Genomic DNA, 18,416 nt, shown 5'->3' on the forward strand with positions numbered 1-18,416 from the left:
GTTGAAGTTTTTTTCCAGACTTTTGTAAATGTTACTGTTACATTGTTCACATAGATAATCATGTCTGCTGATTGCCTTGGTGCTTTAAGATCATTTTTCTTCACCTACAGTAGTTAGAGAAGTATCTAGCTGTCAAAACACATATTGTATATCACAGCAACTGCACAATTAGAGTAATAGCATGTATACGATAACAAAAAGTTATTATTACATTTACTATTAGTTTACTCGTGTATATTCATTAGATGCTTTATACACCAGCAGGATTTGTACAGCAGGTAAACACATACAATGTGGATGTGAACTGTCAGTGGGTCATGATGTGGCCCTACCCCCACCACCGCAGGGTGATGACCCTATCACAATGAGGGGCAGAGAGCAGAGTGGACAAGATTGCCTGACAGCAGTACTGGGGTGTCGTGGGAAATGTAGTCAGTTGGTGTCGGATCACATGGTCTCCATCATCTGTCAGCCACTCAGCCAGGCTGTATTTTTTACTTTAATTCATAGTTAGTAGGATCAGTATGTATGTTTTGTAAACTGAATTGACAAGGATCTTTAGGTATTACTGCCTGAACTTTATCTCTCCATAGAGCACGTTGTACTGGCCCACTGTAGTTCCCCCCCTCAATATATATTCTGAAAAAAAAAGCATAAGCATACAGTTAGGTAAAAAGTGCCATATAAAGTTAGACTACAGTATAATTCAAGTTCAACACTTGCAAAATCTCATCTTTTTCCTTTTGGGTGAAGTCAGTAGAAAATCTACGTTAAAACAAACTGTCTTTTCCTTCACCTCATTCAGTTGTAAAGTAACTGAAGATTTCATGATAACTTAGGCAGGTTTATTGGCATTGATGTTAGATCAAAAGCATTGTCAAAACATCATAATACATACATTTTAATAACTGTATTTTTATTCCCATTTCAACACTTTGTCCTTTCCATTTCCAAACCACACCCCCACTCTCTCTGTCACTCTTTCCAACCGTGCCTGCAGGTAAATATGCCATGAGGGACCTGGTGCATCGTTTGCCTGGAGGCAGCAACAACAACAACAGCAGTGGTGGCGGAGGAGGGAGTGGAGGGGGCGCCAACAACAGCGGGCTGATGGGGAAGACCATGTCGGACGACACCATCACAGCTATCTGCTGCGCGCTGCACGAGGTCATCACCAAGAACATGGAGAATACCAAGGCTCTGAGGGATGCTGGCGGGATCGAGAAGCTCATTGGCATCGCCCGCAGCAAAGGAGACAAGTAAGCCGAATGGAAAGATGTTGACAGAGGGTGCATAAGATGAGGTTGTGGGTAGACATATCATCATGGTAAAGCATTCTTAGGAAACATTTATTATTTTTTAATAGAATAGTAATTAATACTTAAACAGCATTAGAAAAAAATTACACCCGTATTTTACAACTATTGTGACTGAAGACTACAGTACCCAAAGGCCTTTGGGGTTCAAGGCATGTCTAGGTAAAACTGTGGTTAAAATCAAAAACAACACACTGCATCACAGTTGCTGAACTCAGTCAAAACTGAATCAGGATCTAAAATGAAATGGATTCAGAATGCAATCGCCAGAATTGTCAGTTCTGTAATTGTATCTAATCAAATATATACTCATACAAATAATGCAGAATAAATATCACATGCAACAGGCATCACATCAAACACAACAATCACTAACCATCAGAATCATCATGCTTTAAACAAACAGAATCCTGCACCAAAGTCACAACATCTGTAACTGTACAGCTGGACTGGAGATAATGTGTATTTAATTACCTCCATATGTAAATTTTGATTGTGGGGTGCACACCTCTGCATATTAATGCTAGTCAGGCAGCAAGCTGTTGTGTAAGAAAGATACATTTGGTTATTTGCTCATTAGCACATAGCAAGCCAGTAAACAGGGTGACACATGGTGTATGGGGGGATTTAAGAGAGACATATTTAGGCATGAATATAAGGAGGCTAATTGGTGGAGTTGGCCAAGAGGAGGGTGTTAGTCAGTTGGCTGTGGAGTAGGTGGAATAAGAAAGGGCTGGAACGTAGCTATGGTCGTGATAGGGTGGAGGAATTATGCAGAGAGACAGAGGTGAGGCAGGAGGAGGGTGAAAGTAGAGGTTTACAGAGGCTGTGTGCTTGTTTTAGAGCTGTGAGTCACTAGTCAAAACAGTCAACAGAAAATAAGGCCCTAAAGAAAGTTTGGCCAGTCGGTTCCCTGATGGATCTCTTAACAGTCTTGTTTACCAGCACACCTACATTTTTGAGTATTTGTTGTATTTGACAGTCGACAGTAGAGTTAGACAGGAAACATGGGGAGTGAGCAGGGGGGTTGGCATGCAACAGGGGTTGCCCAGCCATTTAAAGTTGGGACATTTCAGTTACTTTACATGTATTCATCTTAGCTAGTTTGTTTAAGAAAATGAACCTTACTTTGATTATTTACCATCCATAAGAAGGCTAGCTTACAAGCTAGCTTTAACTTGGCATAGTTGCTTTAGCCATGCACTTGGCCAGTTGTTTGTTTTACTGTAAATTTAAAAAGGCATTTTCACAAAAAATACAAATTCTCCAGTCTCTGTGAAGAATCACAGGATAAAACTAATTTCTGCTATTGTTCTAAATATTCTTTAGTTGTTTTTAGAAAATATAGGTCCATAGATAAATGTGTCATTTCTTTTAAACAAAATGTTCTGGCTCTTCATTGAACATTTGAAGCTCACTGATTTGCATCACTGCAAAGGCAGGGTTTGCTGTCACAGAATCCAAACCAATAACATTCACCAAAATGACTTGAAGAAATAAAGTTTAATTTCCTTGGCGCTGATAAGGCCACACGAGCCAATTAGACCCATAGCCATTAGTCAGCTGAGTCAAAACCTGGAGGTTACAAAATGAAATATGGGCAATCAATCAATCAACCAAGCAATAATGCAATTAGGCCTGAGAACAATTTAAGTGTCACACATAAGGAGATAAAGAAGACATGTTCATTCTGCATCTTTGGTTGTCATTCCTCTTTGGAGGTTGCAGTGAGTTGATGTTTTACACACAGTTTTAGTGTTTGTAGTTTATGCCTGTTTCTTCATTACAATGCTGTGTGATGTTTTTAAAACAAAGCAAAGGACGGTTGAGCTTTATACTGCATGTGTTTCTTTTGTCTCTGCTGAATTCCTAGACATAGTCCTAAAGTGGTGAAAGCAGCATCTCAAGTCCTGAACAGCATGTGGCAATACAGAGACCTCCGCAGCCTCTACAAAAAGGTAAAGTCCACATGGCTGAGTGTGCTCTGGCTGTTAAACACTGAAAATGTCAGCAAGCAATTAACAAGGATACCATTGTAATGCATGTAAATTGTGCATTGCTACTAACACTGTCTCATCTCTCATCCCTTCTCCCCCTCTTCCTTTCCTTTCCTTTCTTTTCTTCTCTCCCTCAGGATGGCTATTCTCAGTACCATTTTGTCGGCTCTTCCTCCACAATAGAGCAAGACAGACAGCGACCTTACTCTTCCTCTCGCACTCCGTCCATCTCTCCTGTACGGACCTCACCTAACAATCGATCAGGTGAGTCTACCACCAACCCCCAACTCTCTTGTCTTCCATTTTGTCCTCCATAATTCTTTCCATGAGTACAGTCCAGTCAAACACCACTCCGCTACGGCTTAAGTCTTCTTTAACCTTCACACTATGGCAGCTACTGACAAATTATTCTGCTGTCAAGTAAAATCCTTGCAGTGTATCTCCTAAAACAGTTTCCTGCCCTTGCATTGTTGAAATTAGGGTTTGACTAATATGAGCCTTGCAAGGTCTCAGTCTCTCTGGACTGATGACAGTCTCCTCTGATGTTCACTGTCTTTTTACTAAACATAGGCCAGAAAATCAAAAGAAAAACACATGAGCCTAATTCTTGGCTGGGTTGTGCGTTGAACTTCCCTCTGTGCGTGTTTTACTTTGTGCTGAGCAGCCTTTACATTGATCTGACAGCACCAACATAATGAAACTCTGCAGGGTCCACTGACATTTAAAATATAAAAGAGATAAATAAGAGTAGAGTCAGAAAGGAGCTCTCAGCTTCACCTAAAAGCCATTATCATAAACAGGTAGATGTGTCAGGAAACAACACTTAATTAATAGCCTGCCTGCTGAGCTGCTAAATTGCGGAAATTAGGTTGATTATGTTACGGGCCTAAAGTGTCTCTGAGATCAGAACATCAACTCACATCACACAACAATACCCAATGCTCTCAGATTCATGTCAACTTTTTTAGGCCCTGAGGAACACCTCTACCTGCTACTGGTGATGGTTTTAAAGAAAAAAAAACAATTGCATCATCTGCCCTTATGCCCATGTTAGGATCAATTCTGCCCTCCCTGCTCCTTAACAGATACACAAAGAAGACTCTTAATATGGAACACAACATTTCTTTGACACCAACTCAAACTCTTGGGTATCTCAGTAGATGTATAAGTGACTCCCTCTCACTGACTTATGTAATTTTGATACTGTATATAAGAATTAGTCTGAAAAATCTCCCCATGCCTAGAAAGGGGTGTTTAGGGAAACTAGATAATTATACTTATTATTTTTCTTTCAGTGGAAAATATCACTTGTACTGGGCATACACAAGACATTGAGTCAGAACCCCCTTATTACTGTTTCAGACAAAATTGCAAAAGTAATCCACAAGAAATGCACAGTGAGTGGATTGGTACTGGCCTCAAGCACACTTAGGGCACATCTTTTATTCACTGCTAGGGGAAAGACACTTTAAAATGAAATATGTCAAGATATTTCACCATTCAATGAGCTGAACCTAACTTTACAGCTGAGGACAACAGGAGTGTCATCAGTTTTGCAGGTATTTTGGTCATTAACCAAAGTTGAAATTTTGACCTGATGGATCAGCAGTCATTGGGATTCGTGATCTTGAAACCATGACTGTCCATACCAAAATTGTAATAGCAATCCATCCAGCAGATGTCAAGAGGTTTCACAAAAAAACTAAAATATCAACCTGCTGGTGGCACCAGAAAGTAAATCAGGGGACCATTAAGTCGATACACTTCATCCTCTGATGTTGAATATCTGTACCAAATTATATAGTAATTCATGTAGTAGTTATCAGGATACTCTGGACACAATTGATGAGTGTCACCTGAACAAGTATCCAACACTGCCATTTCTAAGCCATACAGCTACCATGACTAAAATGCTTATACTGAAGAGATGTATTGTTCTTTTGCTAATGCGTAATTGAGACCTATTTGAAATTTCCTTATGTGAGAACATTTTGAATAGGTTCACCATAGCTGGATTTATGAGGCTGTCACCTGACAGTGGCAAAATGATAAATGCTGTAGTTTGGAAGCTAATTTCACATTATTATTTTTTTTTTGTTTTGTTTTGTTGTGTTTCTCAGTTTATAAGTGTGCAAGCACTCACAGATGGCCCACCAAGCCATTTGTTTAATTTCACTGCTGTGGAAATTTTTCACATACAAAAGAAAGTGTTCCTTTGTGTATAAAAAGCCTTAGTGTACATTCCTATAACAGCTGTTTACTGCAGAGGCAGGCAGAGGATAATTGGCCGTGTAGGTGCCGATATTACAATAGATATTAGCAGAGCATTAACGAGAGTATGGATCAATGCTGACTGTGTTAGAACGTACTGAGAAGAAACAAAGAGACAGATGCAACCACACAAACAGTCTGGCAGGCTGCTTCACAGCCAGCAGCTTCAGTGTGAAGGGCTGCTGATAATGAGTTGAATATTAGGGGGAACGTTACTGAACCATATGGCACTGAAACAATAGCCAGGTTTCCTCCACCATGGCTAACCAGACTAATTATCAATTAATTATCTTTATCACTGATCACTCTGCACATCCTCTCAAGTCCAACTGCTGATGTATATAATTTTTCTATATTTGTTCCCATACAAGTGGGTTTTAGGATGAGTAATCCCAACACAGACGTGACTTAACAGGACAGTGGGAGTTTAAGAGCAAATATATGTACATGTAGTAAATACAGGTGGAGGGAGAGTGGCATGCACTCAGACAGTGAGAGAAAGAGAAGACAGAGGCGAGATTAAAACAGATGCGGGGGGAGGGATGACTCAGTATTTACCTCTTTGAAATCACACCCTAGTCAAAAAGATAAAGATTTGTAAAGAATGGCACACACCCACAATCACAATACAAACAGCACCCAGTGACCCCATTTTTCACTCCATTCCAGGGTGATGGTTAGAGAAAATAATACATGCAGTGAAGCTTCAGAGGCCTGTGCCTTTGTTGAGAGTTAAGCAGGTAAATGTGAAACCACAAATGCTCAGAAAGATACGATTTTCAAGTCACTCTATCTTCCCTGATGTGAAAGGACTCTAGTGTAGAGTGAATACTTGTCCTTCCTGTTCTAATATCCTCCTTAAGAATCCAAAGTGTATTGATAATGGTGTTGATGTATTGAAGGTTAAAGATATTCTGTGTGTGTGTGTCTGTGTGTAGCAAGCGCGCCCGCTTCCCCCAGGGAGATGATGGCGTTGAAGGAGAGGAAGGCAGACTATGAGTCAACTGGCAATGCCAGTTACCATGGCAACAAGGGCGAGCACACATCCCGGAAGGACGCCATGACAAGTAGGATTTCCAGTCTGACACAAAATTACACACTCACATAAAAATAATGTTTTCAGCTCAGCTGATAGCTTTGGACTAAACAAAATCTAAGTGTAGGTTTTACTAATGTTAAATGAATAGTTTTTTGTAAATAAGTTAATTTGTTGTCTTCCAGAGAGTTGGATGAGAAAATTGTAATTAAGTAAAGCTGGCTACAGAGCTGGAGTTAGGCGACAGTTAGCTTAGCTTAGCGCAAAGGCCAAAAACAGGTGGGAGCAGCTTGACTGGCTCCGTCCAAATATATCAAATCTGCTTAGCACCACCTCTTGAACTCACTTATTAACACTTTGTTTGGATTTGTTTAATTCATAGAGAAATCAAAGTGTTGAAACACCAAGCTGTGGTCTTTGGGGTGGGTTTGTCCCCATGTTTCCCACTTTTATACTAAGCTAAGCTAACTTTAGTTTACGTATATGGAAGAGGTACTAATCTTCTCTGCAGGAACACTGATATATATCCAAAATGCTAAATTGTTGAACTGTAGTGATGTGAACAAACAATAATTGCTATTTTCTGGAGGAGGTCAAGTCACTCATTTAATCAATATGCGTGTTTGAAATCAGATACCACCAGGTCATGTTGTTGACTAGCCTTGCACAGTAAAATGCATCTCACTAGGTCAGTGTCTGCCTAAAGAGTTTAGTCTGAAAAACATCCACTAAGAATCAATTATGTGTGGTCAAAGAGGTCCCTCGCTAATGAAGGAACTATAGGGAGTGTTGCCAAGCTCGTAACATAAATAGAGTCTAGTATAATGTGACATTTTGATCAATACAGTGCTTTAATGTTGTTGTTATTATCCTGGGTTTTTCTGATGGTTTCAGTGTTTCACTGTGTTAATCATTGCAGACACCAACAACAGGTGCTATGTGGGAAACAATGAATTCCAAGCTCTCCTTAATTATCGTTCATCAACATTTTCATTGTTATTCTTACTGAACAATTTGTCACTACAGGTGTCCACTGACAGCCTACCCACACTCCTGTGTTTTTACACCAATATCTGAATAAATGGTTCAGAGCAAGCATTCACCTTGAGTCCTCATCCTCACTGTCTCCACTGTCTCTGTAGGTCAACTCTCTGGTGGGTCCTCAACATTACACAGAGGAGCATACTGTGTCACCTACTGATGACCTGAAGTATAATCAGGTACAAGTCCTTCTCTTTGTTATGCGTTTTCAACATAACCACAGTTTATGTACAAACTGTATGTGAGTAATGTTGAGCCCCTGAAAAGCTGGTCGCAAAGCACATGTCTTATTATCAAGATTAGAGGAATACCACAGCTTTAATGTCAAGGTAGTCCCTTCCTAAATGTGATGAATTACTACCACTAACTGTTATTTAAATAAGCCACCGTATGACAGGCACATTTAGAACGGGCACTTCTGCACTTCTAGAACAAAATAATATACCAAAAGCATGTTAGTGATTACATATTAGTTGTTCAGCATTCACAGACTAAAGGAGGTGTCTTTCAGTCTCTTGCCCTTGTTTGCATCTATCTCTTGATGAAGATCTTTTACGTCTTTATGACTCATACAACCCTTGAGAGAAGGAACTGCTGTATAGGAACCCTACAGCACATCTAGGAGATGGAGATGAAATAGGACAGCAAAACTTAAAGGCCATGAATTGTATAGGTTTAATATAGTGATATCATAAAGAGTCTATTAGGTCTGTAAATGCCACTATACACTTGTACCCTATAAACCTATGGAGAGCCCCATTTAAATATTAGTGGCAATATTGCTGATTTTTCTCAGGGTCTGGCATTTAGTTCTAAATTGTTGCCAGTAAAAGCTTTTCATATTACTTATCACACCCTTTGGCAGTGGTATCAGAGGCTGGTGAAGATGTGGCAGTTTCACAGTAATTTAATAGACGGTACTGATAGAAACTACTGCTGTCTTGTTGTAGAGTAAAATTTATTGACTTAAAGGCACTTAACTGACTTACAGCAACCTATATTTAGAAACACATCAGACCATTTGCTTTTAATGAATAATGGTGATGAACTTACCTGCACCAAAATAAGTGCTGCAATTTCAGGCTTGTTAGAGGTGGTTGACTGATGTGGATTTTATTGGAAAACACTAAAATCCACAACACACTTTTTCTTTTCTTGGATTGGATTAAGCAGTTGACCATTTTGTCAGGTTAGAGCTCTACTAACTATGTTGTTGCATAAAATTTGGGGTCTGAATTTGCATCTGCATCCATTTGCATTGTGTGTTGCAAGTACATGTGCAATTCTCAGCAGAAAACAAGCAAACAAACAACAACAACAAAAAAAAAAAAAAACACAGAGTGGCTTTAGCTAGACTGGGCTTGTGTCTTAATTTTGGGCCCATGCAAATCTCTAGCATGGTTAGCATATTACTGCTAACTAATGTTAGCCAGATCTATTCTGGACTGCTCAGGTCACCCCCTTCACTTTGAGTTTGAAACTCACTCAGGCAGAAGATTCAGAGTACCCTGGCTCATATGCAATAGGAGTAAAAACTCCTTTGTTCCTTGTGCAATAAACTTGCTAAATTTGCACATGTAATTCTATATAAATATACATTTTTAGCACTTGTATTTTCGAGATTGTTGTGTTGTTTCTGCAGCTTGCACTCAACATATTTTAGGTAATTCTTATGTATCTACTTAGTATACTTTTGTATTGTGTTGTTCTCTCTGTACTGTGTTGTTGTCTTTTAGTGTTGATTGCAAGCCATGTCTCCCATCTGGGATAAATAAAAGACTGAACTGAACTGAATGTTAGCCACCTGTACGACTAGATTCAGAAGTCACTTAGTTTTGTTTCTAAAGGTAATATAGGTGACTTCATAGCTGAGGTTCAGGACTGTGAGAGCTGTGTGAGGCTATGCTAATGTTAGGGTTATGAAATATTATGAGTAATGAAAGTAAAGTACTGCTGCTGCTGAGTAATTGGTATAATAATCAATTCATGTTTTTAATAATTAACTAAGTAATTTAAATAATTTGTAAAAAGTAATTGATTCTTTTTTGAAAATAACTTGTGCTCAAACTGTCTAAGGTATTTTGCATGGTGAGCACAGCAAATACAAACATGAGGGCTTGGACCAGGGAATCAATAATGATTTTTGCTCTTTTTACAGGTCTCTTGTCAAGGCTTGCCTTCAGAGCCCTACCCTCCTTTCCAAAACCCTCCTCCGCCCGACAGTGGCACCTACGAGGACCAAGCCTTCTACGAGAACCAGGTCCACGTGGGAGGGCGCCCCCCGCAGGGTGACCTCAACATGCACCTGCAGGGCCTCAAGTCCACTGGCAACTATGTAGACTTCTACTCAGCCTCACGGCCCTACAGTGAGCTCAACTATGAGACCAGCCACTATCCAGCCTCACCAGACTCCTGGGTGTAAGGGGAGACAAGGGTGGGGGAGGAGGAGGAGTGAATGGATGAAAGAAAAAAGGACGGTGAAGGGGTAGTTTAAAAGGTGGAGGACAGAAGTTAAGAGAACAATATCCCTCCCTCCCCATCCTCCCCTGTAGTTCCTGAGTAGCATCATAGGTAGCAGGACAACAGAGGGGGAGGATGGAGTGCAAGAGAGGAGACGTGAGGAGAAACCTAAGATGTTACACTCCTTTCGGAGACATCTGATGGAGGAGAAAGAGGGGACATATGAGGACCAGAAGCAGATGGAGGAGCAGCCATGCATGTGCATGCACACCACCAACAAAACCGACAGACACATTTTCTTTCTGTGTTTAGTTTGTGATCAACAGCTACGAGAGAGGGCTCAGCAGACAGAAGGACCTCATGCACCAAAAGGCCTCTGGATACAGGATGTAAAAGAGATGGACATGACGGAAGAGAATATGAGGGGAAAGCGTGATGAAAAAAGTGGGAAATATATTGAGATGAAAAAGGACAGCGAAAGAGAAAAATGGATCAGTGGACTCAGGGACGGAAGGTTTTGGATTGCGAGTGGGATGTGTGAGAGACACCCGGGAGAAACCTGTAAATATGTGGTATAGCAACATGGCTTTTAGTAATGTGAAGCACAAGAAGCAGAGCTATAGGACATGTAGAACGTCTGTCACACAAACTTTTGTTTCTTCTATGGCTTCAGCATGATGTATCCTCCTCTGAGCAAAGAACGCTTCTGGACTTTGTCATTTGTAACAGTTTTTTTTTTTCTTTTTCTTTTGTTGTGTTTCTACTTTTTTAATTCTCGATTCTGGTTGTATAGTATTTGATGTACACTGTACATTTACGGAGATACATTGTGTACTGTACATTGCACTATTTTCTGTGTCATGTCAGGCCTTTCGCCACTGGGTCAACCTCACTTCACTAACTACCCACCCCAAAACACACACACATACACACAGTGTCTGCACTCAGACTTTCAGAACTCATATCACTGCTACAGATGGATGTCAACACGTTGATAATGTGAAACACTGGATAGGAACTGGGTACTGAAGCATCATTTCTGGTAGGTCACGGTGCTCCTCTTACTGCCCTACAGATTTTCACAGAGTAGACAGTACAGCTGCCAAATAGCTGAAGAGAGGCTCAAACAGTTGAGCAGCCTTTTCCGTGACAAAAATCTCATTTTTTTGAGGCAAGCTTTAGTTTTTTGGCGGCTATCTTTCCACATTAACACCACAACATCCCCTTTTTGTTCCCATGAGCCCCTTCTTCAAGTGAACTGTGCTCATTGTGTATATGACCGTGCCAAACAAGGGTTATTTCCCCTCAGCTGAAGAAAGCGCGGGGGGAGGTTAGGGGTATGTTAAAGGGTCCAAGTTCAGCAGAAGCTTTCAGCTGAACATCCTCACGGTTCTAACGATGCCAGTTTGTAAATGCTTTGGTTTTTCTAAACTGTGTTTTACTGGGATGAAAACTGTCTAACCGCACCAGGACCAGGGAGAAAAATTGAAATAAAAACTAAAAAAAAAAAAAAAAAAAGAAGAAAAAAAGAAAACCACGGAGGGACTGTGATCAGGCGGAACCTCGCTTCCTCCAAAGTTGTACAAAATTAGTTGATTTCTGTGTTGTAAAATAATCAATGTTTGAAGTACAAAAAAAAAAAACTTTTCTGAGAGATGGGTGGCAATTCTAACTTCATGGTAGACAAAACTGTTAATAGAGTATGGATATATATTATATAAATATAAATATATACTTTTTATGTGCAGATGTGGATGTCACTTATAGCAGCAACATTATGGAAAAAGACTTGTAGAAAAAAACAGCTACATGTAGGAATTTTGTTCACATTTTCTTTTCTGGTCAACACACTAAATTGTCGACTTTGTGTAGTAATGTTGTTGCTATGTGGAGTAGAGTAGACCAGGGCCCAGGGATCCACGTTGTCACTGAAGAAGTCCAAAAAGGTGCTACATCCGTGAGAAGTATTTCCAACATGTCTGTATTTTAACTGTGCACAATATGTTTGTTCCCCTCCTTCAAACTATTGATTATCAACTACTGAGTTTTTTACATGTCACAGGTGACTGTTTTAAATCACAATAACAGAGAACAATCAGTGTGTTTCCCGTGCATGAAACTTCCAATTCTGATCAATTGGTCTCATTATGCTAAATAGCAAAAACTGCACCCATGAACGCATGAGTATTTGTTGTTAGTGAATCTGAAACTTAATGGTGATTTTTTTTTTTTTATTTTCTATATTTTTACTTTAAGTGAGAAAGGCTAAATTGTAAAATGTGACAACAGACCCTGGTTCTCCCTACCCACTGCTGTTTAGAAGTCCTAGAGGTCATCTTCTAATGCTTGAAAAATGACTCATAATGCAACTGTCCCCACAAAAACACTGGATGAAAAACAGACGTACTGTATTTGTTAGTAAGCATCTGGAAACTGACAACGTTATGTATGTCCTTGTGAACCTTAGGCAGAAAAACCTGACTGTAAGACCTGTATGAAGATATAACATCGGTAACCTTTTTGTTGCTAGACCAAACGTGTTTTAAAAAGAGAATTGTGAATCTTTCTATTGCCTCAAACAGATTGCAACTGCTCCAAAAAATATAAACGGACCATCGAAGAACCTCTGATTTTGGGAGTCATTTGTTCATCATCATTAAGCGAACAGTGTTGCTGTCTTTGTATGTTTTGTACCATTGATTACAAATTAGCATTTTATGCTATAATCCTTAACTCATACAACTTTGTGTTTGAAGTCCTATTTTCCAAACCACCACTGGTTTCCTCTCCTTCAGTGCTGCATGCAGATTCACTCACAAAGTATCTCTTCAGACAGTTCATCCATCTCAGACTCCATGAACTGTTTTTCAGTCAAAGTAAGGTTATTGTTCTGTGCTGTTGTAGTTCCAAGACCATTGTTCAACTCTCACCCAAGTGGTGCTTTCAGGGACACTCAAATGAAAACTGACAGATAACTGGTGAGCTATGTTTGAAAATGTAATTTATTTTCATAACTGATATTTGAATTTGAAAAGAGAAACCAACTCTCAAAACTCAGATGCAGTCAAGAGCACTTAAAGGTGCTCTGTGGGGTTTTCTTATAAATAAACAAAAGCTCTGTTTACATTCAGTGTTATTTACAAAAACACACTGTGTATGCCCCTGAGGTCTAACAAACATGTCATGCATTTCCTTCCTCATAAAACATTTGCGAAGCTGATTTTTAAAAGTATTTTAAATTCAGCATTGTTTATATCAGTGGCTACTAGCTCTAAGTTGTCTTCTTCTCTTCCTTTGTTAGGGCATGGCTACATATCCTGTCATGTCACTCAGACCTGTTGATCAGGGGAATAGTGTGAAACCATTGAAGTGTGAACCATGTCATCCACGCGTGCACTCCCATGCTTCATGCACGAGATGACAAAAACGGTGCCATAGTGCCAGTACAGGTCAAAAACTCCACACTGAACCTTTAAGTCAAGTCATAGACAAGTCCAAGTCTGAGACAGAGTCGAGTCCAGATCTTAAGGTTACAGTCATAACCCTTGCTCTCTGGTAGCACGAGTGAGGTATAGAAAGTTAAAGTGAACCAGATGGACATGAGACCAAAAACAAAACAATTCCTGCCCAGTATTCTACAACTAACAACACGTCTAAATGAGGACACTTCAGTATAAAGGCAGACACATGATGCATTACCTGCCCTTGTAAATAAAAGGATTTTGAAGACTGACAGACTAGCAGCCAAGTCTGGAATATTCCCAGATGCCTGGGGGGCCCATAAGTTCCAGGTTCACTGTGTCTTATAGAGTCACCTTGTGTCAAAATCTAGTTCTACTATCTTTACTAGTTTCTGCTTCGCTCACAGGGTGTAGTTTTCTTAGTAAAGTTGTGTTTCATCAAATTTCTACAAAGTAAGTGGGGCCAGGTTCTGTTCTAGTTTAGGATTCCTGGTTGGTTTTTGGGTCTCAGTGCAAAATATAACAAGGCTGACATATTTAGTGAGCTGTGTGTGCTGTACTGGGAACTTGGAAGCAGCAGGGGCAGAGCAGCAACTTTTTGCCCCAAGGCCCCTATTTGGCCATAGTGACAGCTGACTGACAGCAGAGCAGCCTCTCCAGTCTGCTACGAGAAGAGCCAGTGATGCTCTGCACAGTGGGGAAGAAAACTGTTTTTGTTTGAGACCAAAGAAAATAGATGAGACCAGTGAGACTGTGGAGACCAAGACATGTCTGATTCAAAAACCCCGTGGGACAGAGACCACGAGAGCAGAAAATAATTCCAAATATTGGACTCCAAAATGGACTTTACTCCTGCAGCTGTAATTCTGATGGTTTACCTATTTCCAGCTAATTATACATCATAGATAAAATGATAAATACAACTAAAAGCATAAACAAGTGGTTTGGGTCTTTAACCACTAAGACACTTATGGTGGGTTACTTTGTATAATGCGTCAATATGAGCTCAGCACATTAGATAGTGTATGGGCAATAAAAAGATGTCATGTGATGGAAAGATGCTGGATGAGAACAGAGAAAAAGAGAGGATCTTTAAATTTAGGAGTTTGAAATTGAACTGTGCATTAATGTGTGCAGGTGAATAGCCAGGGCTGTGAACATGCCAGCACATACCTGTGAGCATGTCTGTATGGTAATGCTACATGCACCTGTATTGACTTGTAGAGGGTCATGAGTGCTCTCTGGTGGTCAGTAGAGCAACTGCATGACAGGTCAGTGTGGCAGCCATTTTAGTCTCTGAGGCCTGTTCTGCATGGCTCTCTGCAGACAGATCACCACACCACAGGCGCAGATTTTATCTGTGAGAGCCGGGGTCAGGTCACGTCGTTTTTCATTACACATGCACTGCTGGAGCACAGAACAAAGCATGGGCGAGGTGTCACTCACAGATCCAGAAATGAGAGGCAGGCTAAAGTGCATCTTTTTTCCTTATCTCGGGTGCACCACAAATATTTTATCAAGATGCCTCCTGTTAAAAACAACGTACTGAGGACTGTGGAGGCTGGTTTGATAAATTCTACCTCAAGCTGCCTTCCTATGAGCACACACTTACCTCTGAGGCTGAGGTAATGACATGCTCCACCTTTTCCTGTACTATATGATGCATCCACGTTTTGGAGACCAAGCTCCCCAGTATAATTAACAGACCTATTGAAATATTTTCACAGTTTTCACAGTACAATCAAGGTTTTGGTCAAATATAAGATTCCTGTTATGATTCAGTGCTGTCAGGTGTAACAGAGTATGCAGTGTACAAAACTCCCTCTACAACATGCAGACATTTCAGCCATCTCGCTCTCTCTTCTCTCTGAGAAAACAGTCCATCATTTTGTTCTTTACAATGTGCCTGCCAAAATATAAATTCCAAATCACTTACAATCAAAGTTTTAACAGCTGTGCTGTGTGTATGGCTTTTATATTCCTGGTTTCTTCCACTGTCACTGCATCATGGAACAGTAAGAACGAGTATTTTTCATAATACATTACACTGCTAATGAAACTGTTAATTACACATGCACTCAAAATCAGTCTACTTTCTCTTCTGCTGCATGTTACTGTATATAGATATTTTTAAAGGTGATTTGCATATTTATTGCAAGGAACTTGCTGATTATCTTTACTCATATTTATTCAACCATTGTTTTATGAATATTATTTATAATTAAAAAAAAACATACAACATAACCTTTTTTTTTTTAATCCAGAAAACATGCAGAGGTGGCAGCAGTACTTTTTCAGCCCTGAACCGTTGTCTGCAGGTATGCAGTAATGCACATCTCTCCCCACTAAGTGTTAAGCTGATTGCACTGAAAGGACAATAATGACAGAAGGCAACTCAGATGAGTGTGTCAGCATATTTATCAACTCCTCTCTTTTGTCATGTTGATTCAGCCGGTCAGTAGGAACATGCTGCTTAAAGAGAAAATTAACCTGCAACTATAACAGTGACAGGAGCAAAATAGGATCTTGACATTCCCCATTGGAAATAATGCCCTACAAACTACATGCTGCCCTACAAACAGTCTCCAATCCACTTAAGTCCAGTACACTGTGGCCCAGTCCAGACCAATTCAGTCCCTCAGATAAACAGGTCAAGAGCAGAGAAGTGTTCAGAGCTCATACATCCCTTTGGCATGGAGAGATTCACTGGCTCTAATTTGCATCTCACCAAAGCTGCATTTAGCAAAATTTGTCCTGCCTCATGACACTAAATGATCTTTAAAAATCTGCTCTAAATGGCTGGCACCCTCATTTATTTTTCAATGTATCCACTTCTTTTGCTGGGATGGGAGTCAGTAATCTGCCAGTGGAACTGAGTGGGGAGCTAAAGAAGAGAGGGGTTCCAACCATTTTGTTCCAGTACCTATTGGCTGCCAGTAGAGGGCAAAAAACATTATGTGCCAAACATTGCATGTTCTTTTAAAACCATCACATTCATCTATTACATTCATGATATTCATTACAGTACAGAAATTCAGATACACATGAACAGCTAATGGTAGCCACCAGGAGATCCATACAGCAGCATCCAACAGTGGGCTATCTTATGTGATTATTTTGGAAGTCAACAAGTCAAGAGCTAAGCTGTTTATTTTTGGCCCTGCTTTTCAAATTCTCCACAAAGCCCTGGCAAAGCCTGTGTGAGCTGACCCCTCAGCTCAGCTGTAAAGCAAGTGCTTCCCTTCTTTGCAAATACCTGTTGTATGTATCAGTGTTGAATGGCTTCTTGGCTGTGTCCTGTGTGCTCAGCGATCCTTTCCTGTGGCACTCTGCTGTAGCAGCCAGTCACCAATCTTCATTTGGCCGTGTCGGTGCTCCTCTCTCCATCCTGTTAAAGTCCCTCTGACTGGCTGACACCTTCCTGCCTTTTCAAGCCCCATTTCTGCCCTCTCCATATTCCTCCCTGGCAAATGTTACTGTCAAATTCCACTTTGTTCGCCATTGTTATATGTCCTTTGCTTATTTTTTCCTGCTCAGCGCCTCTTATCTTATTCCTGATTTTGTCTCTCTATTCCTAAGCACTTTTCCCTCCCTTAGTCTTTAACCCTGTCTCTTAAAAAGTACATGTCTATACAAGTAAACTACAACAGCAATCTTAGGAAACATAATTGCGACCAGATTATGTTTTCTCACGTAATTGTTGTAAATTGTTAATTTACATATTTGGCAAGTCACAAATATGTTGGTACAGTAACTTGTAGAGACTACAGACTTTTTTAAGGTTAAACCTAAACACACACAGGAAACATGTTCCCATTGAACATAATCCAGCCAGCAGTTATATTTCCCACAAAATGTATTTGATTTTGCACTTTAGTTGTACAGCAGCGTAATTTAGAAGAGTAACCTCGACCTCTCTTCATCCTCTCTCATCCATTCCTATTTTTCTAAAGGGGATGACATTTTTTAAGGGTTCAGTTTTTTTAAGGGTTCAGAATTACTAGCAAAAGTGTCAATATTTTAAAGGCATCAGTACATCTCATCTGAAGTGCTTGATGGATGGTTGAATGGCAATGGGAACACCCAGCTGTTGATGATTAGAATAGCTTGTGCAGCCCACCATACATGCCAACAAACACCAGTGAAGATGCTGGTTTATGCAGACACCCGGTGTGGTATAAGCACAGCCTTGATGTCTGTGTCTGTTTTGGATCAGACCTTTTATACCAGGGGTTCCCAACGTTTTTGTGCACACCAGATTAAATTTACATCTATATGACGGGAATGCAACACGTACTGTTGCAACGTCAAGGTAATTTGGTAAAATTGCACATATTGTCATCTAATTAATGTTACGCTTTTTTGTTGAATGATATTGTTTCTTTGCAGTCTGGTAGCAAACTTTATGAGACCATCCACAGGAATGTCTGCTCTAGACGATGTGACAAGCTCTTCATTTGAAGCGTACTGAAACCCTCAGTTCATTTTCTCTCTGTGCTCACATGTCATTGAATTTACCATTTCCAAGCTGCCAGCATGGGAAAAAAGTGTTCTGTCAGCATTCTCACAGAAACTAGAAATACTATACCGTATCTGGATTTTTCTCCTGAGCTCCTGCATGTGCCACATTGCATCACAAATAATTCTTTACAAATATGTATGAACTCAAGTAGAAACAAGGCAACAAATCCAACAATGTTAGAAATTTCAGAAACAGAAATGAAAATCAACATTATATTCACTCATTAATTTTACAGTACTGTAAAATGTGAGGGCTTTCCATACATCCAAGCTGTTTGAAGTTGCCTGCTTTGTCCTCTTCCCCTTTTCTCCC

The 18,416-nt window shown here is 40.1% G+C and overlaps 1 protein-coding gene across 1 annotated transcript in view; it reads left to right on the forward strand.

Annotated features, from left to right (window-relative positions):
- The window catches only part of ctnnd2b (catenin (cadherin-associated protein), delta 2b), a 181,204-nt gene extending 168,460 nt beyond the window's left edge, over nt 1-12,744 (forward strand). The window contains 7 exon segments of the mRNA XM_051070171.1: nt 1,001-1,259; nt 3,190-3,274; nt 3,451-3,577; nt 6,523-6,651; nt 7,763-7,806; nt 7,808-7,840; nt 9,820-12,744. Of these exon segments, the coding sequence (XP_050926128.1) occupies nt 1,001-1,259; nt 3,190-3,274; nt 3,451-3,577; nt 6,523-6,651; nt 7,763-7,806; nt 7,808-7,840; nt 9,820-10,083 (941 nt within the window). The 3' untranslated portion in view covers nt 10,084-12,744.
- The last annotated feature ends 5,672 nt before the right edge of the window (nt 12,745-18,416 follow it).

Source organism: Lates calcarifer, linkage group LG4, assembly GCF_001640805.2.
Source record: "Lates calcarifer isolate ASB-BC8 linkage group LG4, TLL_Latcal_v3, whole genome shotgun sequence".
Classification (NCBI taxonomy): domain Eukaryota; kingdom Metazoa; phylum Chordata; class Actinopteri; family Centropomidae; genus Lates; species Lates calcarifer.